Source organism: Miniopterus natalensis, chromosome 3 (genome assembly GCF_054644295.1).
Source record: "Miniopterus natalensis isolate mMinNat1 chromosome 3, mMinNat1.hap1, whole genome shotgun sequence".
In the NCBI taxonomy this organism is placed as follows: domain Eukaryota; kingdom Metazoa; phylum Chordata; class Mammalia; order Chiroptera; family Miniopteridae; genus Miniopterus; species Miniopterus natalensis.
In genome coordinates, this window is record NC_142083.1 from 75,024,156 (window position 1) to 75,049,255 (window position 25,100).

Genomic DNA, 25,100 nt, shown 5'->3' on the forward strand with positions numbered 1-25,100 from the left:
ACAGCCCCATCACCCAGTATGGAGCCTTCCTCTCTTCTTTCTCACTCTACAGGCAGTCATCCTCCCACCCTTCACATTCCCACACCCCCTCCCAGCCTCATTCATAGGTCTCCATGTTCCCAGCCAGGCCTCCAGGCCAGTGTGCAGCTCCACTCGATGGCTGATCCACACCTAAGCTTTCATTAAATGTTTGCTGGCCATATCCTGCCGAGAGAGCAGCTGGTATGTGCGGAAGGGAAGGCGCTAGGTTCCAGGGCCTCAGACAGGGCCTGCCTTTCTTCAGAGCCCATGTGGAGGGCAGCCCAGGGCTGGTGGTGGGAAGAAGGTTCAGGCAGGGCTCCAGGCTAGTCTCCACCTTCACCAACCCACTGTTCCATCCACAAGACTTGGATAAAAACCCTTCCTTGCCTGTCCTGTTTCCTGGGAAATGAGATGTGAAATGGCTTTGGGAAATGTTAAGGTCCCTCTACAAGCATCAGAGGTCACTGAGGGTGGGAGAGAGCAACAGGTTGAGGTCCTCCCTGGCAGGCCACAGAACTGCCAGAGGTAGGGCTACAGAGGGTTTATTGAGGGCAGGAAAAGGCTAATCCAACTACCAGTGGAGGTTGAGGGCCTGGAGCTGGAGGCAGGAGGGAGAAGAGGAGCTCGGATACCCCCACCTCTCCCCAGGAGCAAGCGATAGCACTGATCAGCACTTCCAAACTTCTTTTTACACTGATTGATGCCTTCCCACTCTTCTCACATCCCTTCCAGGCCTGCTGGAGTCCCTCCACCTCTTCTGGGAGGTCTCCTGGAGGCCCCCAAGGGTCAACCGACAAAGGCTAGCAGGAGTCTTTGTTTTCTTAGCCAGACTGGTCTCTGCCCTAACCTATGCCCTGGTTCTGGGGCTATGGGGCCAAGCAGGGCTGAGGGAGCCAGGGCTGTAGACCCCTTCAGCCCTGTAAGAACCCTGAACAACGGGGTGGGGTGGGGGGGGAACCTGCTCAGGTCTTCCTTGCCCAGGAGCCTCGAGTGATTTCCGGCCCTGGGAGGGGTAGAGGGAGGGGGCGTGGTGCTCACCCTCGGGATTTATGAGAAGCGGACGTCGACTTCCCCGTTGTGACATCTGGGCCTCCTCGAGGCTCCCATTGTCCCGGAGGCTGAGGATCTAGGGCAGTGGCGACCCCCGCCGGGCGACCATCACCAAAGGGCGTCCACGCCCCATCCGCCCCACCACTCAGGCCACCCACCCGCCGCGCTCCCAGATCCACTACCCCCGGCTCCGGGGGACGTTTCCACGCGAGGGTGGGGGGGCGGGGAGTCCGACGCCTGGCCTGTGGCCAGCTCCGTGAGACAAGGCGGTCGCGGACTCTCGCGCCAAACGGGACGGCTGCAGGCCCTTTCCTTACCCCTCTGGGCCCCAGGGTTCCACCGCCCCGCTAGTGGTGCCGCGGGAAGGAAGCGAGCACCGACCGCGGTACAGCCCCCTCTTCGCGAGGGACCGGGGGCGCGGTGGGGGCGGGGCCGGCGGGACCGGAGGGAGGCGGGGCTCGCGCCGGGGGCGGGGCCGGGGAGGCGCGCGCCGAGCGGGCGGGGGGCACAGGGGGAGCCGGCGGGAGAGCGCGGCGCGGAGCTGGGCTCCGAGAGCGCCGGGCTTGGCCGCGGGGAGATCCGAGCCGGGGCAGCTCTGGGCCCACGAGGAGCGCACGAGCCTTCGAGGTTGTGGACGAGCCGCCGACGCCGGCTGTCGCCCGGAGGGAGCATAAACCTGCCGCAGGCCATGAGCCGCCGGGCCCCGGGAGCCGGACCGCGGTCGGGGCAGCGCTCCGCCGGCGCCCCGGCCCGCTCGGCCGCAGCTGCGCGCCTGTAGGTACGGCCTGCTTGTCCTCAGTTCCCTCGTCCCCTTGTCCAGCATCCCGGACGCCGTGGCTTCCTGAGGGCATGCGTGTGTGTGCGCACCGCTGCCTGGAGGAGCGCGGCCGCACGCGCCCAGGGTCCGCGCGTGGCGTCTTTGTGTGCGCGGGTGGGAGGGAGCGCGACCGAGGAGATGCGCCCCCTGCGGGGAACGGCTTCCCGAACCCCATCCCGGGCCGAGCGGGAGTAACCGGAGGGGCCGAGCCGCCTCCGGAGCAGCTGTGCCCCCGCCCCCTCCTAGGGCCCAGGGCCAGCAGTGGGGCGAACGCGGCGGTCCCCCTAGAGGAGGGGTCCCTGGCTGGCGCGGAGGGGCGCCGGGTCTTTAGGTGCGGGGAGGGCCCACCTGGAATGAGGGTGAGGGCCACCGGAGGGACACAATCCCCAGACCGCAGTCGCCGGCCGGCACGCCCTCTGTTCGGCCCAGGCCTTCTCTCTCACGGTTCCCAGTCTCGACCCGCCCACCCCGGGAGCTCTCCCGCAGTCCCGGATAGTGGGGAGGATCACCGAGGGTGCCCGAGAGAGGCGGGCGCCTTTAAGAAGGGGCGGGTTCGTGCCCTCCATTCAGGCCTTTGGGCCTTGGCCATTGATGAACCTGCGGGCAGCGCGGGGCCCGGAACCGCGCCAGCCCTTCGGCCACGGCAGGCAGAGGCAGGGACCGTCGGAGCCCGCGGCAGCCCGCGGAGCGAGGTCTTTCGGGAGAGAAGTCTGCAGTGACTGGCCCCTCAGGAGCTGCGCAGGGGGGACTGGGCAGGCTCGGGAGTGACGGTGAACATGTTAAGCCAGTCTGTTCACACCGAGCTGGTGCAGGGGAGAGCCTGGGGGTCTCGAGCCAAACCTGGGTTCAGCCCTACCTCTGCCCTTTGAGCCTCCATTATCTACTCTGTAAAATGGGAATGGTGCTGCCTATATCCTAGCTGGGTGACCAGCAAGAGGTGCCCCCTCCAACACAGGTCACTGAGTATGAGGTGAGCACCTCTGGGAGGGCAGGGGCAGGGGCGGTTATTCCAAGAGGCTTTGGCTGCCTCTCTTGGGGGTGTGATCTGAGCCCCTCCTCATCTGCCCCTCACTTTGAACAAATCTCTTCCCTCCCGCTGCATCCAGGAGGCCACTGGTTGGGGACTAACCTAGAACCTTTCAGCTCTAGGAACTTTGAGAGAGGTCTGGCAGTGGGGGCAGTGCTGTTAGGCTGCTGAGGGGCAGAGTATTTGATGGGAGTCTCAGAGGCAGAGTTTCCCACAAGCTGCTTTCTTCTACTTCTCTCACCCTCTGGGGGGGCATGAGTGATGGTGGGCAAGGGTTCTGATGTGGGTTAGTTGAATAGTCCTAAGTAATGGAGGGTTAATGCATTTCTCCTTACCCTTATTGTGAAAAAGCTGTCTAAAGTTTCTAAACACCCCTCCCTACTTAGTGGGTCTCCAAGGGAGAACCCCTCGCACTCGCACCCGAGGGTGGGCTTCCCTAGGGAGTATTAGAGGTAATTCACCCACAGCCAGGTAGAGCCTGGGTCCCCCCGAAGCTGACTCCTGCCAGGCTAAAGGCATTATGCTGTTTCTCACGTAATCTGCACAACCACCCTGTGGGGTTTGCACTATTATTACCCCCATTTTACGAGAAGGAAAGATTCAATGAGGTGAAAAGAAATGACTTGCCCAAAGTCACTCAACCAAAAAGCCAGCCTCCAAACCATTTCTCTCTGACAAGAGCCTGGTCCTTACCTCTTGCGCTGTCTATCTGTCCTGGATTGCAGGGAATTAGGGGTTTACGTGCCTCAGGCCTCTTGGCTGCTGTCCCCAAGGTGTTCTTGTCCAGTCTTGAAGCTTGCCTCACTTCCTGCACCTTACTGTCCACATGGGACTTGGAAGGGTGGGTGCAACTTTGGAGTCTGAGGAAGTTTCTCTTCCCCCCTCATCTGGTTAGGTCTGTTTTTATGGCTGTGCTCTGTTGCAGGGGAGAGCAGATGTGACTTCTCAACATCTGGAGGAGGTCACAGCCCGCACCTGTTTGGGCAGAGTGAGAAGGGCGTCAGTGTGTGGGAGTACAGCATCTTTTGGCTCCTCTGGGTGAAGCAGGGTTTGTGCTCCATTCTCCAGATACTTCTCACCCTCTGTATATAGGGCCCACCTGGGTCCAACGGTGGGTATAACACCCATCTGGGAGCTCATGGTCTGGTGAAGACAGGCCACAGCAATGTGGCATTGTGGAGGGGGAGGGGGACCAAGTAGAGGCAGGGACAGGATAAAGGGGGTGTTCCCAAGGCCTCTGTGGGCTGGGAGCCTGCCAGCTGTTGGGGCAGAGGAGTGGAGCAGGTGGGGCAATGCCAGTCTGGGTACTAAGACTCTGAGCTGAAGACAAGCAGGGCCTGGAGGAAGAGGAGGTATCAGAGCTTGGATGTGGTGAGTTTGAGGTGCTGGATATCAGCCAAGCAGGGATTCAGTTACTAGGAGAAAGGCCCAGGGAACCCTTATAAGCATCCACAGTACCCAGAGTTCTGGGATACTCCGTGCTGAGGGGAGACATGGTATGTGTGTCATGAAAAAGCCAGAAAGCAGACTGGTGGGCTGAGTGGTAGGGGTTGAGGGTGGCATCCTACAAGTTTGGGGGACTGAGTCAGGGGCCAGGGAGGTCAGGGAGGGGTATGAATCAAGGCCAAGATGAGATCCATGACACTGGGAGAGAGGAGAGACTGCAAGGTTCAGGCCAAGGCTGGAAAGGGGGTGCCTCTGCTCTGCAACCCCAGGAGGGCAAGGCTAGTGCAGCTAGAGCCATGCCAGCCTGCTCTCCATCTTCAGAGCCTGTCCAGGAACTGTCCAGCACCAGGTGCTCCTGAAGGAGGATGGCATTTCTTCCTAAGCCCCCAGGTCCTGGTGTTTTTTATTGTCCTGGGGCCCACACTCTGCTTTTCTGACATCTAATTCCTACAGGGCCCAGCTCTGGATCTTCTGTCCTCCATTCCTGAGTCAGGGCCTAGGTGACCCAATTGTGCCCTCAGAGGGAGAGCTCTCCAGGGCCCTAATAGGAGTAGCATCTGCTACAGAAAGGGGCAGACCTGAACTTGGCTCCCCATTCCCCTTCTCATTCGTCTGTGACCCTGGACCTACCAGCATGGCTCCTGATGCATAGTGGGAACCCAGTATAAACCCAGTGAATGATGGGCCAGTCACCTCCCTTGCCAGAATCCTCTCTTCCTAGCAGGGAAGATGGGAGAGGAAGAGGGTTTTAAATAGGGGCATAGCCCAAGTAGATGTGGGTTCTAGAAAGATGGCCTTGGCTACACTATGGAGTCTGGATGTGTCAGGAGATGGGGAACAGTGAAGCAGGGAGGAGGCCTCTGCCACCCTCTGCCCTGAGCAGTGGGAGGAAAAGGGAGTGAATGTATGACGTTTAGGAACTAGAAGCAGAACTTGATTTTTAAGCAAATTACTTATTCTTCACAACAGCCCTTTGATAATAGTCAGTGCCAATATCACCCTCTGTTTTAACAGATGAGGAAACTGAGGCCCCAGGAGGCTGAGTCACTTACCCATAGTGACACAGCTGGGAAGCAGAGGAGCTAGGATTCAAACCCAGGAGATCTGGCTCTAGATTTCAGGCTTTTAACCACTCCACTGCCCCAATGTGTCAAGTGACCAGATGTAGAGGTAGGGAGACACCAGGCAATGGGCCCCTGTGATGGGAACGCCTGTTGGATGCAGCTGTGAGTCCCCCTAGGACTGAAAGTGTGCAGGTCCAAGCCAGCAGGGCCTGTCAAGGTTCAGAGTGTCAGTAAAAGCTAGAGCGCTCAGCAGAAGGTCTTCCACTCTCCCACAGTGACAGAAGCTGGGCGATGTGTGAAAGGTGTGAGGGTAACTGGGCCCAGAGCTGCTCTACCAGCTTTTAACAGCTGCCTCCCAATGATGCCCTTCATGCTCCCCAGCATGGGCCTTGGACTGTGAAGCAATCTGTGGGAGAGCAGGATGGTCTCACTTTACAGCTATGGAAACTGATGCTCAGAAAAGCCGGGACCACCTGAGTGCCCCCCTCGCTCTCACCCATACAGAGGCAAAGTCCCAAGGGCTCTTCATTTGCACCTGTCCGTCACTAGTCAGAGTGTCCTCCTCCCACACACTACAGCAAAGTCCCAGCAGGTTCAAGGGTGCTAAGACCAGAATCATGCCTACTTCTGCCTTTGGCAGGGTCATGGGGCAAGCACAGATATTCTGGGTAGGAAGCGTCGGGGAATTCCAGCCACACCTCACTCTCACAGGAAGCCTTGGTTGAGAACCTGCCCAATGGGGATACTTCTAGGAGGGGGGTAAGGGTAAGGTGGGGAGTAGACTTGAGAATTAACGCCCAAGTAGCCAACAGTGAAACAGAACCGTGCCTACCCTGTGTACTCTGCAGGGGAGAGAGATTCAGGCAGCCAGCGGGCAGAAGGCACTCCTGGCTGATGGAACAATCTGCCCAAAGGTTGTCCATGTCCCGCAGGGGAAGAAGTGCAGAGAGGGGCTGGAGGAGACTGTTCCACAGAGGCCAGCAGGGCAGCTGGAAGAAGAGCAGGATGGAGGATGCAAGGAGCCTTGTAAAGTGCAGGGCTGGACTGGCCAGGCCAGGCCAGTGGTCCTGAGAAGCCCGGAGGAGAGGACATCAGTGGGCATAGTTAGGGCCAGCTTCCTAGGTGTGGTGCAAGGAAGAGCCAAGTGAGGCTTGTCTCCTCTTCTTGTATTGGGGGGTCCCAAGAAGAGGCCCCAGTTTCCCCATCATGCATGCTTTAAGGGAGGTGGGCATTTCAGCCAGAACAGAGCACCCTTAGTCCTGACCCTCACCACCCCTTTCTGTACTTGGTTATATGGGTACCTTTCTGAGCATGGAGCTGCATGAGGTGCGGAAGAAGGGGTGCGGGGAGGTCTTGGTGGTGGAGGGTGCTGCTCAGGTCCTGCCTAGGTACAACCCGCGGAGGAAGCCTTTCAGGGAGCTGCTAGTTTGCCCTGCTGGGCCTTCTTCCCTTCCCTGGAGGTCAGTTGCCTCCTATGGTGGGGAGGCCAGCTCCAGCTGGGGCTCCCCAGACACACTGCTCTGGGGGGAGGGGGCAGGGGGAGAGGCTGCGGTGTGGGCCAGGCGGTCCACCCCCCAGGCAACCACCGTCTATGTGGTGGATCGATTTGTCCTCTGTGCATTAGCGGGGGCGGCTAAGATGCCTCATCAATATTTTAAGGAATGACCTGGCCATGAGATCCGGAACTGTGCTGCGGGGGTTGACAACTGGTCTTCTTTTTCTTTTCCAATTGTCAGCGCTATTTTTACCACCGGAAGGCCAGCCGCCCCCTCTCCCAGGCCTCTAGTCAGTGGAAGTGGGGGAGGGTCTCTTGTCTGGATTCCTGTCTGAGGGGTTGGGAGAGTCCATGGCTTGGAAAGGCAGAGACTCTATTAGGCTTCCCCTGCCCCACCTCTCTGAAGCCCCAGCCTGTCCCGCTACAGCCCTGGTGAGATGGGAACAAAAAACATTTTTCCAGAAGAAGAAACCAGAAAGTCCAGCTAAGCCTTGGTAAAAAAAAAAAACATTGGTTGATGATTGAGGGAGGGTGGTCTGCCCACCCAAGGCCCCTTGGGGCACCAGCATCTGATGCCTAGAACCCTTGGGCTCCCTTTGTCTCCAGCCCCAATCCTCAAAGAAGCCTGTAAAGATGAGAGGAGGCCTCCTACCTACCCCTGGTCCCAGTCAAAAATGTCCAAGGGCCATCACAGTCAGGGGTTTGTAGAGCCACTGCTCCAGCACCTCATTTTATTGATGGGAAGCCAAGGCCTGGGGAGACCCAAGGCCTGGCCCAAAATGGAGCCTAGATCTTCCCTTGCCCCATCCTGAACTGTCCTGCCCCAACTCACAAGTCTCTTCTGGCTCCCTGGGCCATAGGAGGAGGCACTCACCCAGAGACCGGTGTGGTCAGGCCTTGAGCCCAGGTCAGCCAAGGTCACTACATGTGGTCTCACCCCAGTTCTGGCCCACAGCATACCCTTGCGCCTGCTGGGTCCAAGCCCTCTTCTGTGTGACTTGCAGCCTCCCCTTTGCAGAGAAGGTACATCTGGGCCTCAGTCTACCCATCTGTAATTAAGTATGGGGCTCCCTGCTGACCCTGCTGCTTGTAACTTATCTTTGGCTGTTCAACCCCTTCCATTCTGTGCAACCCTGGCTGGACCCAGGAGACACTGAGGGCCGCTGTGCTGGACATCAGGCATATAGACTGCTGGCCACCCAGCAAGGGTGAGTAGGGAAGGTCAAGACAGGGCCATCGTCTCAGTGCCTCCTAGGCCAGTCCCTGCCTAGGATGTAGCCATAGCCACCATATCCTTAGTAGATTCCCCTCTGAGTGCCACCCCTACCTCCAGTGAGGGCGAGCAGGGAACCCCCTGTGAGAGCCTCTCCCCAGGGCCCTGTCTCTCTACCCTGCCCCTCTTGCCAAGAATATTGTCAGCCAGCAGGAAGTGTAGGGAGGAACAGGGATTAATGCCAGAGGATGGGGAACTGAGACTGACTTCCTCCCTGTTCCCACCTGCCTCATGCGGAAGCAAAAATATGTCAAACAGAGGCATCCACACTTGATGCCGGCTCCAGTGCTAGCCCTTCCCAGGCTGCCATGTCACCCAGCCTGACCCTCCTGGTGGTCTTAGTGGGGAGGCGGCCACTTGGGGGAACACTGCCCTGCTGGGTAAAATGGATGGGCTTGGAGCACAGGGACAGGCCCTCATAGGCTTAGCCTCAGGGCTTCCTCCCCGACTCCCAACCCCCTAAAAGTTCCCCTCCACAGGACAAGCTGAGGCCTCAGCTCTCCTTCTCTCGAGGCCTTGGTGGTGGTGGCAGGTGCATTTCTGCCTCTACTTCCATTACTGACATGACTCAGGCCTGCCTTCTGCCCCCAAAGAGTGCCTATGCCAGATTAGGGGGAGAGACATGGAAACATACCTGGAGCACCCTGCAATTGGCACCTTGGACATATAGGAGGGGACTGTGGGAGCTCAGAGGAGACACTCATGTCACCTGGCAGGGGAGGCAGGAGGAGATCAAGGAAGGTTTTCTGGAGGAAGTGACCCTGGATTAATTATTGAAGAATGAGTAGGGTTTAGCCAGATGAAGAAAAGGGGAACAGCAGGACATTAAGAAGGCCCAACACGAGCCAAGCTCATGGGTGCCTCAGCCCTCATTCTCCCCAACCCCTCCTCCCATGTCCTGATAAGTCTGCCTCCAAGGTATTGCTTTGTCCTACAGGGAGGGTTCTCCAAGGTAGGCTCCACCTTCTCCAGAAAATCTTAGCTCCCTGTTGCCTTCTCCCCCAATACCTGGGCAGGAGACCTGCTGGTTTGGAAAACTGTCCTCTCTGCTAAGTGGCCTTATCAAGTGGCTTGTTTTCTCCCTGGGGCTGTCCTAGGGTTATTGACTGCAGATCGATGGCCCAGGTTGCCCCAAGGTGAGAGGGAATTCCCACAGTGCCCTATGACCCAGAGGCCCTGCATGTGATCTCACAGAAGTGGGGCAGCTATTTTTACCTGGCTTTAATTACAGTGTTCAGATCCAAGAGGAGAGATGAGGCGGTACTCCCAAAAGCTGTGAGGGCCATGCCAGAAATGTGGGTTCCTGGGAGGGCAGCTGAGGGCATGACCCTCTGCCTCAGTTCCCCTAATGCTGGGCTAGCCCCTCAGATGGGCTCCCAAAGGCAGGGCAGGACCACATCACCCCGCTCATTGGAAGTTCACCCTTGCCTTGGGAGAGGGTTGCATAAACACTGGGCTGTGCCTGTGTCCTGGAGGTGATGGCCACATTAGGAGACAAAGAGAGAAAGCCCCCAAATACCAAGTAGCTTGGCAATCCAGAGTGATGAGGGAGTAAGGAAGAGGAAGCTGGGGTGAGGAGACAGCTGAGATTCCTGGACTGGGGCCTCTTAAAGAGGTCAGATTTGGATGGGCGCTCTGGAGGGAACAGGATTTTGAGAAGTGGGGACACAAGTCCAGCGTGCAGGCAACTGGGATAGAAAGAAGTCTGAGGAGTGCCTTCAGTGCCAGTATGAAAAGTCAGTCTTACTTGATCCACACTAGGAGATGACCCCCAAGTCCTGGTGTCAGGGTAAGAACCCCAGGCCTGTCATTAACAAGCTGTGTGTCCCCAGGCCCCATGTGAGAGCTTAGGCGATGACAGCTGTGACATGCCCAGTATGCCAAACACATTCATTTGTTCATTATTTTAGTCATTCATTCTTTGTTTACAGGGTGTCTGCCATGTGTGAAGCACTAGGGACACAGCCACTTATAAGACTTAAAATACCTGCCTTTGGAGCTGGCATCCTCAGGGGGACGGTACAGTGGGGGCAAGGGGAGGGGAGAAAACAACCAAGCAAGTAATTAAGTGGTGTGTCTGGTGGGGGTAAACACTACGGAGAAAAGTAAGCAAGCAAAGGGCAGGAGATACCAGTGCTGGGTAGAGTGGAAGCATTTCTTTTTTTCAGTGGAGTGGTGGTCAGGGAAGGCTATTGGGCAAGATAGTATTAGAGCAGAAACCTGAAGGAGGAGAGAGTGTGGAGGAAAGAACATTCCAGGGAAGTGCAGAGGTCCTGGGGTGGAAATCTGACCGGCATGCTTTTGCAATGACAGGAGACAGGGGTCGCCAGAGCAGAGTGGGCAAGAAGAGTGGCACGGAGGCAAGCTCAAAGGTAAAGGGAGGCAGATCACAGGAGGCCTTCAGGGCGGGGGTAGGACTTTGGCTTTTACTCTGAGTGGAATGGGAGCCATTGCAGGCTTTTGAGCAGAAAAGGGACCCGATCTGTCTTATGTTTTAGAAATGATGATTTGGTTCCAAACTATAGAGTGAGGTCAGTTTCTGGAGAACCAGTGAAGAGGCTGCTAAAGTACTGCTTACAAGAGAAGAGGTTATGTGGGTCCCTGGACAGCAACCTGGATGGCAATGAGTGGAAGAGAGGCTGGATTTCCAGCATATTTCAAAAGTAGAGCCCAGAGGATTGCACATGATTTCTTGTCCACGGGGCTTTGGTGGCCCTTAGAAAAAGTGACTTAAGGATGTGAGGCCACTGGAGGCTCATGGGGACCCCACTTGAAAGCATATGTCATCCCAGCCTCCTTTGGCTGCTCCAGGAATGAAAGACCTTGGGGTTACCTGACTGAGGCTGCTGTCTGAAGAGACGGTGAATGGGGGCTCCCCCCCTGCAGACACCACCACCTACCTCCCCGGTGTCCTCTTCACACACTGGTGCTCCTCAGAAAGGCTGCACTTTGTAGAACAGCCCCCCGCCCCCCAACACAGCCCCAGGGAGCCCTGGGGGAGCAGGGCCAGAGAGGGGACAGGGGAGCTCTGATCAGAGGTCACAAAGTCACCGCGAGCTCCTCTCACCCCAGCTGCAGAGGGCTGCGATGGGCCGGGAGCCATGAATGGTGCCACCCCCGGCCCCGCCACCGCCGCGCCGGTCCCGGACTGGCGGCAGTTCTGCGAGCTGCACGCGCAGGCGGCCGCCGTGGACTTCGCACACAAGTTCTGCCGCTTCCTGCGCGACTACCCGGCCTACGACACGCCGGACGCGGGCGCCTCCTTCTCCCGCCACTTCGCCGCCAACTTCCTGGACGCCTTTGGCGAGGAGGTGCGCCGCGTGCTGGTGACCAGGGCGGCCGAGCGCCCCGACGCCATGGAGCCGGAGCCTGCGGCGCTCAAGGCGGCATCGTGCGGCCACTCGCGGAGCTCCGAGGACGTGTCAGCGCACGCGGTGACCAAGGCCCGCGTCCGCAAGGGCTTCTCACTGCGCAACATGAGCTTGTGCGTCGTGGATGGCATGCGCGATATGTGGCACCGGCGCGCGTCTCCCGAGCCCGATGCCACCCCGCGGGCCACCGAGCTCCCGGCCGAGCCGCGCGACAAGTGGACACGGCGCCTGCGGCTGTCACGGACGCTGGCGGCCAAGGTGGAGCTGGTGGACATCCAGCGCGAGGGCGCACTGCGCTTCATGGTGGCAGATGACGCGGCCGCGGGCCCGGGTGGCGCCGCCCAGTGGCAGAAGTGCCGCCTGCTCCTGCGCAGGGCTGTGGCGGGCGAGCGCTTCCGCCTGGAGTTCTTCGTGCCGCCCAAGGTGAGCGCCAACCCCGCCTGAAGGGTGGTGGAGTGCCGTGGGCACAGTCCAGGGTGCCGGTGGCTGCCTTGGCATTGCTTGGTCTGGCTGGCAGGATGGCGTACTGAATGCCTGGATCCTGGGATGTGGGCCTGCTCTGCCTCTCCCACAAGTCACCCCTCAATGCCTCTGTACTTGAGAGGTGTCAGAAGGGCCCTGGCTACAGGACAGGTTCTGGGGTACTGTTCTTTGCGGTTTGGAAAGCCTGACCCCCTGCCCTACTCTTTTCTTTACCTGGGACCCGTGGTTGCCTGGAGCTGCCCAGAGAGGAGGCCTGCACTCAGAGAGGGCTCCTGGGGAAGTCTGCATCTATTCTGGTGGAAATCTGTGAGTCCCCAGTTTGGCTGCCAGGCTGCAGCTCAGCCCCTGCCCAGGTGGCCTTTTTTTGGTCTGGGCTTCGAAAGCTAAGCTCTAGCTGCTGCCAGCATTGCTGCTCAACTGAGTGTGCCTTCCCCTGCACCTTCTTGGGGACTCACTAAAAGAGCCCTGGGCACAGTTTTGGGTCTCCTCCATAGTGGCAAACCTGCCTTGTTTGGAAAGTGGGAATAACTGTAACAACGGTGCCCATTTCCTGAGAACCCACTGTGTGCCTAGCCTGGTGGGCAATCTCATCCTCCCAGTACTACAGCAAGGTGGGAATAAATGGGGGGGCCTGCCCAGTCAAACAGCTTGTGGGTAGCAGAGCGGGCTAATTATACCCATCACCCTGGTGGTCCCAGGAACGAAAGGAGCATGGTGGTGGGAGCTCCTTGTGCACCAGGAGGTTCAGAAAGGTGCTGATGCAGCAGCTGGCAGGCACCCCCAAGAACCACCCAGGGCTGCCACCTACCTCTGGGCCCACTCTATCCTCAGTGCCTTTAGTCAACCTGAGTCTCTCACCTCTGTCCCCATCTCCCAGTCTGTCAGAACTGTGGGTTCCATTGGAGGGGCAGGGTATGGACTACCCAGGGCTGGGTGCCCATGGCCCTCGTGAAAGTGATTTCCCAGGGACATCCATTGTCTGAAGAGCTTTCTCCTCAAATCCTAGGACACCCCCCACCCTAGACTTCCCGAGGGCTGTTTGCTTATCCAAGTCCCCAGTGTTAGTTCCCAGAGAGAAATCGTAAGCCATGAAACCCAACTCCAACCCTGTCAGACTAGGAGACTGAGGCCCAGTAAGGGGTGGGAAATGAGATGGGGCTTGCCCAGGGCCACCTAAAGGGCAGAGGCAGAGGTCCAGGCCTTCAAGGCCTCCAGGCCCTGAGTGGCAGTCACAGCTGCCCTGCTGTAAATAGCAGCGGTGGCTGCCTTCGGGGGAGGGGATGCAGCAGCTGGTGCCTTCTTAGTTATCCTCTGAGCCCACCATTCACCACTGGCAGAGGCAGGGTTCCTGAGGGCTCACTTTTCCAACCTCTGAGGAAGACAGGTGGTGTCTTACACCCCACCCCCCACCCCCAATCTGGCCTCCAGCCCTTCATTTTTCATGCAAATGTTTGGGAATTCTGCTGTGAGCTGATAGGAAGGTGGATCATACCATGGTAAGGGCTCAAGTTCAGGTTCCCAAATGTATGGCCCAGGGAGACCCTGCTGATATGCCCTGCTGCCTTTTAGTCCTGGAGGCCCAGCTGCACCCCTGGAGCAGACAGGAGCTCAAGGTCTACAGGCTCCAAGGCTGTTTCCTGGGATCCTCTAACTTTTCTCTCACATAGGGCCATGAATCAGGCCTCTGGCCTCCTATCCCCTCAGAGCCCTGTGCCAGGCCAGCTTTGGGGACCCAGGGAACAATGAGGCTGCCCCCTGCCATTGTGGGAGCCACCAGGAGACCAATATTTGCAGGACTGGATGGTAAACCTCAATGGAATGAGCACTGAGTGCTCCAGGGACCCCAGGGAGGCCAAGCTCCGGCTATTTAAGTGCTCACCAGGCAGCAGGGCCCCAGGACAGGCATTTCCAGAGGCACAAGCTGAGTAAGCGAAGGTCTAAAGTCATGAAACAGCCTGATGGCTCTGTCCAGAGAACAGTGAGGGGTGGCCAGAGCAGTGAAGGGCAGCTGGGCCAGGACAGACAAGTCTCAAATGTCAGGCGGAGGAATGAGCACCTCTAGCCCTCAGGAGCCCAGCCGAAGTCACCAGTCCAGGCTTCACTGCTGACCTCTGTCTGTTCCACACACTCCAGGATGGTGGCTCCCCACCCCAGTGGTTGGTGCAGTGGTCAGCCAAGACCCTCCATCACCACTCCAAGCCCAGCCCTGCACCCACTGGATGGTAGCCAGTGCTGCCAGGAATTCCCATTTGCCTGCCCACCCAATGCATGGCCCTTCCCTTTCCTCCCTAGAAAGTCCCTGTCCCGAAGCCCAAGCCCTGCCAGGAATCTGAGTCTCAAGCCAGCCCCAGGGGGCCTTCAGGTCATGGCCAGGAGCTTTGGGGCAAAGAAGGGAGGGCCAGGCACAGAGTAGCCCTCCCTGGGAGTCCTGCCAGTTCACCTTGGTTGAACCCCACGCTGGTCCCTTTTCCTCCACTGGAAGGTACGGCCCTGCCCAGTTCCAGGAACCCTGTCTGGGTCAGGGGCTGCAGAGCCATGCTCTGGAAAGTCTAGTTTGAAGGAGATCAGCATTTTTTAAAAAGTGAACTAGAATAAAATAGAAAATATCACACTCGGTCAGGATAAATAATGTCTGCTGAAACATTTATTTCAGAGATATTTTTACTTGTGTGTGTACTGAGTTGCAATGTCAAATGTATTTCTTACTATGGGTCATGGTCAAAATGTGAAAAACACAGACCTGGTGGGTGCAATGGGTGGGAGGGCAGCCCAGGAGCAGTTCACCCTGCAGGGCTCAAAGGTAGGAACCTCAGATGTCAGTCCCAGCCCTGTCCCTGACTTGCTGTGTGACTAAATGGGGAGGTCCCTTTGTTTCCCAGAGACTCCCTCAACTTACCTGTCTGTGAAATGGGGATTGGAACACCTTCCTGCCAGGGCTGTTATGGCATCCTAAGCTGAGGGCTGCTCTGACCTCTGGGAGGCAGGGAAGGTAGAGAGGGTTTCATGAGGCCCTGTGGTGACTCTGACTGCCCCTTCCTCTGGCCCCCCAGGCCTCCAGGCCCAAGGTCAGCATCCCTCTTTCAGCCATTATCGAGGTCCGCACCACCATGCCCCTGGAGATGCCAGAGAAGGACAACACGTTTGTGCTCAAGGTAAGTCTCATCCCTGGCCGCACAGATCCTCTGGCTGCCCCAGTCCACCTCCCTCGTGGGCAGCTCAGCTTGGGAGGGGGAGAGATCCCTCAGGGGTCTTAAGACCCTATACAAATATCAGGCACCTAGCTAGTACTTGAATCCAGGCCTGGGCTCTAGAACTGAGCACCCTGGGTGTCACCCACCCTCTGGGGCCCTCTGTTCTTATTTCCTCTGGGGCTTAAGTAAAACTCCACTGAGTTTCACTTCCTCCCCTCTCCCTGCCCCCACTGGAACCAGCACATACCTACCCCATGGGCGGGCAAACTGGTAGCTAGACTGCAGCAGTTATACAAATGCCCCTGTGGCAGAGCACTGGAGTGTGCGAACCCACCTGGTCCCACAGAGGACACAAAGACACTAAGAGTGGGCAGGCAGGCACCGCAGTGGGGCTGGGGACAGTTCATTCTTTCCCCAGGACCCACATCACTGAAGTGACCTGCTCGGGTTGCTGAGGACATGGTTCCAGGCTGCCAGGGCTGTGCCCTGTACCTCCTCAGGATTAGAGCATGTTTGTGAGGCCCAGCCCCCAAGGAGACCTGGTTCCACCCACCCAAAGCTGTGTGGAGCCCTACCCTCTTCTCCAGGTTCCTGGTTGGCGTTACGCTTTTGCTCTCCCGTTTGTTCAGTCACGAACTCCCTTATTCATTCAGCAAACATTTGCCAATCCCATACCCTGAGTGACCCTGGGCTCAGGGCAGAGGATGCAGCCCCTTCCCGCCTGGCGTTCTCATCTGCTGGGTGAGACGGGTACCAGGAGTCGGTCCCAACAGCTGAGTAGCCACTGTGCTGCTAATTGTGCTCAGGAGCCCTGAGCCTGAGGAGTTCACCTGACAGCCCCACTCACGGCCTCAGTTTCCCCATCTCTTTAGAGAGGGGTTGAAGGTCGTCTCCAAGGACCCTCCCAAGTCTGAGATGCTGGGAGTCCAACAACTGCATTGTAACAGGCTGAGAGCACTCAGCCTTGGCATCACAGAGACCTGGGTTCCCATCCCAGCGCTGCCACAGAGTGCTGGTGGGGCTTTAAGCAAGTTACCTGACCTCTCTGAACCTCATTCCTCATCTGTACAACACAGAAAGCATATTGCCTCCCTCCCAGGGCTGCAGGGAAGATTTCAGGAGATAAAGTGTGCAGGATGGCACTCTGGGCCTGGCCCACAGCAAGGGCCTTCCCCTCCTCCCTTCCTCCTGTGGAGGCCGCGTATCCCAGGGGTACAGCCTCAGAGGTGGAGTTCCAGGCACTGAGACAAGTGAGCCCTTCAACTCAGTGTGCTGAACCAGCTAGCCCCTTGGCTGACTTGAGGGTTGTGAGGTCCTTTCACCATCTCCAGGGTGCCAGCCCACCCTTCCCCAGGCAGCATGGCCTCTTCTGAGGCTGCATCTCCAGTGCCTGAGCACCTGAGGTCAGCAGGGCTGAGCGTCATCCCCAGTCATCCCCAGTGGCGGGCGAAGAGGAAGGGGCTGCTAAGGTTGTGGGGGAAGGCTCTACCCCAGAACCTTGGCCGGGTTTGGGGTGGTGCTTGATGGTGATGCCACTATCTTCCCTGCTGCTCATGCCAGTGAGCCACTGTAGGGAAGGGATAGGATGAGCATTTGTCCTGGAGTCTAGAGCCCCCTGCTGAGGGTGGAGGAGGTCAGGGTACTGACTACTGTCTGGTCGCCTGGCACCCCTTCCTCAGGTGGAGAATGGAGCAGAGTACATCCTGGAGACCATTGACTCACTGCAGAAGCACTCGTGGGTGGCTGACATCCAGGGCTGCGTGGATCCCGGGTGAGTGCCCAAGTAGCACTAGGATAGGCAGACAGGGTGGGGGTAGCTATCTGGTGCTCAGCTCCCAAAATGGGCTTTTCTCATGGCAGTTCTATCCAGGTTTGTGCTGGCCATTCGTCCATACCCCCACTCCCACCCCTACCCCCAGCAGGCTTTTGGACACCTGATCTGCAGGGCCAGGGCCTGGGGACCTAGAAGGAAGTTAGATCAAGTCTTGTTCTTACCCCAGGGGAGCCTGGGAGCACTAGGAAAAGGGCAGTGATGTGGGGGTGAACCCAAAGGGGTGAGCTCAAAGGGTGGGGAATAGAGGGGAGGTCCCTAACCCAGCCTGGGGCTCAGAGAAGGCGTGCTGGTAGAGGCGCTCACCATCTCTGAGGCTTAAAGAAAAAGTGAACCTGAGCTATTCAGAGGGGCCTGGGGGTAGGGGAGGGCAGAGAGAACAGCCCAGCAAAAGGTGTGGAGGTGTGTGTGAGCCTGGGACTTGCAGGGAGCATCAAAGCCTTTAGGTAGTTAGAATTAGAGCTGGTAAGGAGGGGACTTTGATGAGAGCCCTGGAAGCTGTTAACTCAGGGGCAGTGGGGAGCCATGGCTGGTAGCAGGCAGAGGGCAGCTGTAGTCAGCTGTGTACAGGAAGAGCAACAGGGAGGCTGGTTGCACCATCCAGGAGAGATCCTGAGGCCAAGAGTAGGAGGGGCAGGCAGACCAGCAGCAGAGCACTTGGCAACAGCTCTTCCTGCTAATGGGGTGAGCCAAGCCCCAGGGGGGAGGGGCTGCTGCTTTCTAATTAACAGCTTCATTTAAGGAAGCACAATTAAAGTCCTGAGCACCGCCCAGGCTCCCTGATCCCCAAAGTGGTTATAATCTGTCCCCTGCCACCCTTCCAACCATCTGCTCTGCAAACTCTTTCCCCAGACCCTGTGAAGGTGAACCTTGCAGTATTTTAGAGCTGGCAGGATCCCAGACACCTCGGGTCACAGATGGGGAGACAAAGGCCGGAGGCAGGGAAGGGAGCTGCCCAGGCCCTGCCCACTGCCTTGCCCGGCCACCATTTGCAGGACTTTATGGGGTCCCAGAAGGAGGCCAGCCCTTTGTGGGTTAGTGGACAGGGGTCCTGTGACCTCAAGGAGAATTACACCCACCTGGAGACCTCTCTTATATTGCCCAGTCACACATGGTGGCCACTGAGCAAGCTGAGAGTGTGACAGAGGGACATGGAGGCACAGAGACTTCAGGTGAACCACTGCCTGGTTCAGTGAGAAGCCCTTGGTCCGAATCCTATGGCAGGAGACGGTTATTCTCTCCTGTTTTCACAGGGACAGCGAGGAAGACACAGAGCTCTCCTGTGCCCGGGGAGGCTGTCTGGCCAGCCGCGTGGCCTCCTGCAGCTGTGAGCTCCTCACGGAGGGTAGGCGGGGGCAGAACCGGCTGGAGTAGTAGAGGGTGGGTTGGAGGGGGTGGTCACTCCGAGATGGCCAACAGACATGCTTCTTACCTGCCACTTCTCTAGCAGTAGACCTGCCCCGGCCGCCAGAGACAACCGCAGCCGTGGTGACAGCCCCACACAGCAGAGCTCGAGATGCCATCAGCGAGTCCCTGGTCCATGTCCCCCTGGAGACCTTCCTGGAGACCCTGGAATCCCCAGGCAGCAGCGGTGGTGACAGCAGTAACACAGGTAGTGGGGCAGCCTGCTCTCCCCGCCCCTCCTTCCTCCGCCGCCAAAGCCCTTCCTGAGCCTCAGAAGCTGTGACATTTCATCCCACATGGTCCTCCGCACAGCAGCTCAGAATTCTAGCTTTTGTAGGACAGTCGGAAGCATGACCCTTCCCACCAGCCCTGGTTTCAATAGAAAATACTCACAGAAGGTGTGCGAAGGGTCAGCACCAGGGGTTAGGGACAAGGAGATTTAATTTGTTCCCACATTTGTTGCTGACTGAGAGGCTACCCCAGGTAGTCCTTCTCCTCTCTGTGCCTCACTTGACCTCATGTGCTTAACTAGTGGGTGGGGTCAGCTCCTGGCCTTGTTCTGAAATTATCCAAACAGCGCTTTACATGTAAAAACCCAACAAGATGTTGCCTCTCTTCTCTCATGTATTTGCGCCCCACCACGTGCCTCACTGTCATCCTCTACAGGGGAGGAGGGACCAGAGCCCGAGCCCGAGGGGGCGCCTGAGCTGGAGCTCTCTGACTACCCCTGGTTCCACGGGACGCTGTCGAGGGTCAAAGCAGCTCAGCTGGTACTAGCAGGCGGGCCCCGGAGCCATGGCCTCTTTGTGATCCGCCAGAGTGAGACTCGGCCTGGGGAGTACGTACTGACTTTCAACTTCCAAGGCAAGGCCAAGGCAAGTGTGCAGGGGGACCATGGGCAGAGCGGCCAGCCCTGGGTGAGGAGGCTGAAGGGCCCTGGTCCTGAGGCTTCACCCACGCCCCAGGAGCAGGCTCCATGTGTAGGTGTGACATGACTTTCCATGGGCCAGGCCTACCCCTGGCCATGCTCTTTGAACCACCTGGATCCCTCCCTGGGGGACACCTCTCTGGGGGGCTACAAGTCTGACCCAGATGTGACTTCTCCATTATCCAAATGGGGAAGTCCCCTCCCAATGGCCAAGCACTCAGGAGGCCAGGCCCTTCTGAGGACTTAACTTCGACCCTGTGTATCAGTGATCACATAGCACTGGGGCTTCTGAGGGTCTCTACCAAGAGCTGCCTCAGTGCAGGGCTGGGCTCAACCAAGGCCCTCCTGCCCCACCCACTCCCAGACAGCCCCACTTCATGCCTCCTCAGGTCAGTTCACCACCTCTTCCAGGGCTCCAGGCCAAGGGACATGGAAGGGAACCACACACAGGTGGGCCCTAGAGGACCAGACAGGAGAGGAGGAGCTGGGCCGAGCAGGAGGGCTGTGCTGGGTCTGGAGGGCCCGAGGAGGCTCCTGAGCCTACCAGCCAGAGCAGGAGGTGGCCTGAGATGTGCAATGGAGGTAGAACGCTTAGGGTGAAGTGGGAAGGGTGATCCAGGCAGGGCCCAGCAAAGGTGACAGTGCACCCGGAGAGTGGACTCTGGAGGAAGGGCATTGTGCACTAATATAATGACCTAAGATGTAAAGGAAAATATGTCCAAAAAGTCAAATGACTGGGGGGTTACAGTGTGACCAGAATGGGCAGGAGCCTCAACCCCCGACCCCCACACAGTCCTGAGTTTCTGATAAGGAAACAGACCCAGCCCTGGCTCTTCCCAGGACAAGGTTTCAGTCAGTCCCTGCTGGAGGAAGGGGCACCCCAACCCTCCTGCTCCATACATACATTGGTGGTCAGTGTCCCAACTCCCAGCTGGCTCAGTGCAAGCCCTCCCCTGGCTCCCTGGGCCTGTGTCCTTGGCAGTGTTGTCACTTTGTGGAGGAGGCAGCACCTCCCCAGGGGCACCTCCTTGGAAAGCAGCCTCCCTTACCAGTTCCTCTGACAACCAGGCACTTAACGCCATCCCTGGCAGCCCCAAGTTTACTTCTTGGCCAGTACCGCCCCAGGCAGCCTCCCTGAAGGGCCTGGATCTCACTCATGCCCAAGCCAGAGGCTAGAGTGGTGCCCAGCCAATGCAGGGGCATGGGGGCAGGACGGGGGAGGAGAAAGAGCTGGCTGCTCCTCTCCTTCCGGTGGAAGGACCCAGCGTTGAATTCATGCCAGCTCCTGCCCTGTCAGAGCAGAGTGACTGCCCAGGGTGAGATAAGTTAGTGGTGGGGTACAGCAGGACCCCCGCCTCCTGCTTGCACCCCTCCTGGGAAGGAGGACCTGTGCTCTGTGAGGCAGCTCTTTTCACCTTCAGATGATAAATGTCTGAAAGATTTTCCCAAAGGCTGAGATGCACCCACCTTGCTTCAGGCTCTGCCCTGGGCCTCCCCCCCAAAGGCCCTGCCCAGATTTGAGGCAGTACCTCTCAGGCTCAGGCCCTGCCCTGGGTGCCATTAATGCTCCCCAGGTTTGCTCTCACTGTTCTGGCAACTTCTGGCCTTGCTGATTGGCAGAATTCACTCATGAAACCACCCCTACCACCCTACCCCCTGGGCTTATCCTCTATGTAGGTGGTGAGACTAGCACCCCCTCCTGAGCTTGAGGCGAAGTACATACTCTGAAACCTTCCTATCACCTTCCCTCTTGCCATATACACCCCAGCAACAGCCACTCTTCCTCCTGAGGGGTACATATTGTGCAAGATAAGGCTGAAGCCAGAGACCTGTGGCTCACCGCTAGAGCCCACAAGTTGTGGCTCCTCTCCCCGGGGCATCTGCCCCATGCGGGCCCTGCAGGCACCAGCCTGCTCCTCAGGCTCCAGGTGCTTCCACTGTAGCACAGCTGAGAATCGTGGACAGTCACTCCCTGCCAGCCAGCCTCGGAGTGGTCTCTGGGCTGTAGCTCTGTGGGGACAGCAGGGTGGGAGAATCACACAAACATGAGTCTGTCTTGTGACTTTGGGTGAGTCATTCCCTCCCTGTGCCTCAGTTTCTCCATTTCTAAATGGGGTCTGTAATCTCTACCTTCTAGGGCTTTTGGAGACTAGAGATGGGGAATGTGAGGGGCATGATGTGGGTGCTTCCAACATAGGCACAAATGTCTGCTCCCTTCAGTTCCAGTCTGGCTCTGTTGCCCACCCATTCTCAACCCCCACCATAGGAGCGGTCCACCCCACACCCCGAGCTGGGACCCATATGATAGGACCCAGCTCTGCCAGCCCCATGTGGCCTCTGTGAGACTTGGCCCTCCCAATGACCCCCAGAGGCACTTGTCAGGCCAGGACCCCCCCACTGACCATGCTGATCTGTGCCCACAGCACCTGCGCCTGTCCCTGAATGGCCAGGGTCAGTGCCACGTCCAGCACCTGTGGTTCCAGTCGGTGCTGGACATGCTGCGTCACTTCCACACCCACCCCATTCCGCTGGAGTCAGGGGGCTCGGCAGACATCACCCTACGCAGCTACGTGCGGGCCCAAGGCCCCCCACCTGGTAAGGCGCCCCCCTGGCAGGTGCAATGGCTCAAGAACAGAAGGCGGGCAGCGGGAGGAGGGGGCCCCTCGGGCCGGTGGGTTGAGGCCTGGACTCGGGCGGCTGTGGGCAGTCAGGGCCCGCAGGACTGGGGGGCGAGGCAGGCCCGCCAGAGGCAGCCCCGGGCATTCCCTAGACAAGCGCGGGGCTCCGTGGGACCCCAGGCCACCCCGTTCCTCCGGTCTCTGGTCACCGGCTGACCCGCGGGGACTGGGGAAAGCGGGGCCCGGGAAACCCGGCGGGGCCCTGACGCGCTCGACCTGTTGCAGACCCAGGGCCCTCGCCGAGCGCCGCGCCCGCGCCCCCCGCCTGCTGGGGCGAGCCGGCCGGGCAGCACTACTTCGCCAGCCTGGCCGCCGCCTGCCCGCCCGCCTCGCCCTCCGAGGCCGGCGCCTCCTCCTCCGCCTCGTCGTCCTCCGCGGCGTCCCTGCCCCCGGCCCCGCGCGCCGCCGACGGCCTGGGCGCTCGCAGCCGCAGCAACAGCGCCGAGCGGCTGCTGGAGGCGCCCGGCGGTGCCGACGAGCCCCCCGAGGCCGCGCCCGGTGAGGGGTCCCGCGGGCGCACGCGTGCGGTGGAGAACCAGTACTCCTTCTACTAGCCCGGCGCGGCGGTGCCAAGGCCCTGGGGCCGCCCAGACCCTCCTGGCGACCGCCCACGTGTCCATCAGACCAGCGGACTCTGTCGGCCCCAGGCCAGCGCTGGGTGGGAAAAGCGAAGCTCTTCAATGAAGACATAAATGTTATTAAAGAGCCTGTTTTAGGGACTGCACCTGGCTCTTCTGTTGTCCTTTCTCTAGTCCTGGCCTTGGACACCGCTCCTTCTGGGACTACAGGGGAGGAGGGGGTACCACACATGGAACCCCCTATCCGGCCCACTGTGGTCTGGTGCCTGCCTGGCCCCCACCCAGCTCTGTCTTAGGGGACCCAGCTCCCCAATGGCGAGAAGACAATTGGCAGTACCTGAATGAGGCGCAGAGATAAAGTGCTGAGCCAAAGAGCAGGACTCAGGAGACTGCCTCGGGGAGGGGGCTTTATAGTGGAGCTGTGAGAGAGGGATTGGGGAGAGGTGACCTGAGCAGAGGTGCAGCGGCAAGAATGAAGGGTGGCAGAGGGTAGGGGAAGGAGGGAGGGGTGTCCCTGGATGCAGGTACTGGGTGAAGGGGTGGGCGGAGCAAGTCCTGGGCCTTGAATGCCAGGATGAGGAGATGAACCCTGGCTAGGAGACAGTAAGAGTGTTCTTGGGCAGGTCAGTGGGGTGGTGGGGCGGGATTTCTGCACATTAGCCCATTGGGGGGTTGGACAGTGGGAGAGGCTGGTTTCCCAACTTTGACCTAGACTCAAACTTGGAAGTGGCCTAGAGGGTCCTCCTACCCCCCACCTTTACCGCTACCACTAACCCCTGCATCCCTGCAGGTGGAGGCTCACCTGTGGCTCCGGTGTCCCCAGACCCTGGAGACACAACCTGCTCAAGGTCCCAGCTCTCCAACCCACAAGCAGAGCTTCCTCTGAGGAGGCCCTTGTTCCAGCTGAACCAAAGCACACCTCCCCCTCCCCTAATCCAAACTCTGCCTCCCCACTTGGGGCCACGGAGCCATGGTCTCCCTGGCCAGGAGTGAGGGTCCTTGCAGGGCTTGCATCTGTGATGTGCAGACAGCTGATCCTCCCAGGACTGCAAGTGGGCACCCACATGCCCTTCCCCCACGTGAGGGCACTAGCACCCTCGGTGGGCTCCCAAGGTTTTGCTGCTCCAGCTACCCAGTCCTGACTCACAAAATGACGGGGAAGTGACTGAGTAGTGCTGCTGCCACCGAAGAGAGGGAGGGTACAAGGCAATGCTCCGGAGAGCAGCCTATACCTCAGCTTCCAGCATCTCCATCCATGTGGCTGGATCCCCTCTGCACTGTTGCCCCTGTGCCTGGGTGGTTTGGGGTCTATGCCAGGCCAAGTGCAAATGCCCATCCCACCCCCGATAGGAGCAGAGGAGGGTCTGGGGTGAGGCTCAGTCCATGCAGAGGCCAAGGGCTGGTGAAAGCTCTCTGGCTGCCTCTGCCTCTCAGTCAGCTGAGTTGCAGACATCACCCCCAAACCCAAGGCTTCATCCTTTCTCCCTCAGTGAAGTTGCCTCTTGGAAAGGTTCAGAGTGGCCTCAGGGGTGGGGTTAAGACTGAATGCACAGAGTGTCATCATTCAGGTCCTACTGTCCCTCCCTCCTGACAGTTGGCCACTATGGGAGTAACTTTATCCGCTAAATCTAGGCATGGAAGTAAACGAGGCACTGACAGCTGTCACTTTGCTGAACAGGGGCGTCCAGAGTATGAGAATGTTGGAGCGGGTCTGCACCACCCTCAGGGTGGCAGCCGGGCACTGTTCCTAAGGTGTTCCCAGGTTAAAATGAATTCAGGGGAGAATAGAAGAGGAGAGAATGGCCACCACCCAGGCTCTCCCAAGGGATGTTGCACTAAGACCCAGCAGCAGGTGGTCAAGTGAGAAGCGGGCTCTCCCCAGTGTGGTCCCACAATGAAGCCCTCAGGCCTGTCACTCAAGGTGGTGCTTCCAGAAAGCCAGACTCAGTAGGACCCTGGAGAACCCACAGCGATTGCACAGATGGCAGCAGCATTTTCAGGGGGTTTCTTTGCTCCTCAGCAAGCATTTCAGGTGCCTGTTCTAGGCCAGGCCAGGCCCCTGGTGTAGCTGGGCGGGCAGGCAGCCAGGCAGGTCCATCAGGGTATGATAGGCAGCCACAGAGGGTGGGGGGCTGCAGATGCAAGGGGCAGGGAGTGGGACACTAGACCAGCAAAGGGCCTTGCATGCCAGACCAGAACTAAAGGGCTTTGGGAGCCAGAGGTGGCTTGAATTGGGAGCTGGAATGGGGTCCGTTTTGTGTTTTAGACAGATCACCTTGGGACCAGGGTTAGGGGTGGGAGGATGGATGGGAAGGGAGGAAAACGGGCCGGGATCCTGGGAGGCTTCGGTGAGTCTTGGGGAGGGGCAGTGAGCTGGGCCAGGGCAGAAGAGAGGAGGGAACAGTGATGGAGGAAAGGTCACCCATAGGCTGATGGGAGGTGG

The 25,100-nt window shown here is 58.7% G+C and overlaps 1 protein-coding gene across 1 annotated transcript; it reads left to right on the top strand.

Moving 5' to 3' along the window:
• The first annotated feature begins 1,662 nt into the window (after positions 1–1,662).
• Positions 1,663–23,075, top strand: SH2B2 (SH2B adaptor protein 2). The gene is made up of 9 exons (XM_087815588.1): positions 1,663–1,849; positions 11,266–11,987; positions 15,098–15,199; positions 16,918–17,009; positions 18,323–18,414; positions 18,517–18,681; positions 19,140–19,348; positions 21,825–21,996; positions 22,305–23,075. Exons 2-9 carry the CDS (start codon positions 11,295–11,297, stop codon positions 22,631–22,633), a joined length of 1,854 nt encoding a protein of 617 aa, XP_087671714.1. The 5' UTR covers positions 1,663–1,849; positions 11,266–11,294; the 3' UTR covers positions 22,634–23,075.
• The last annotated feature ends 2,025 nt before the right edge of the window (positions 23,076–25,100 follow it).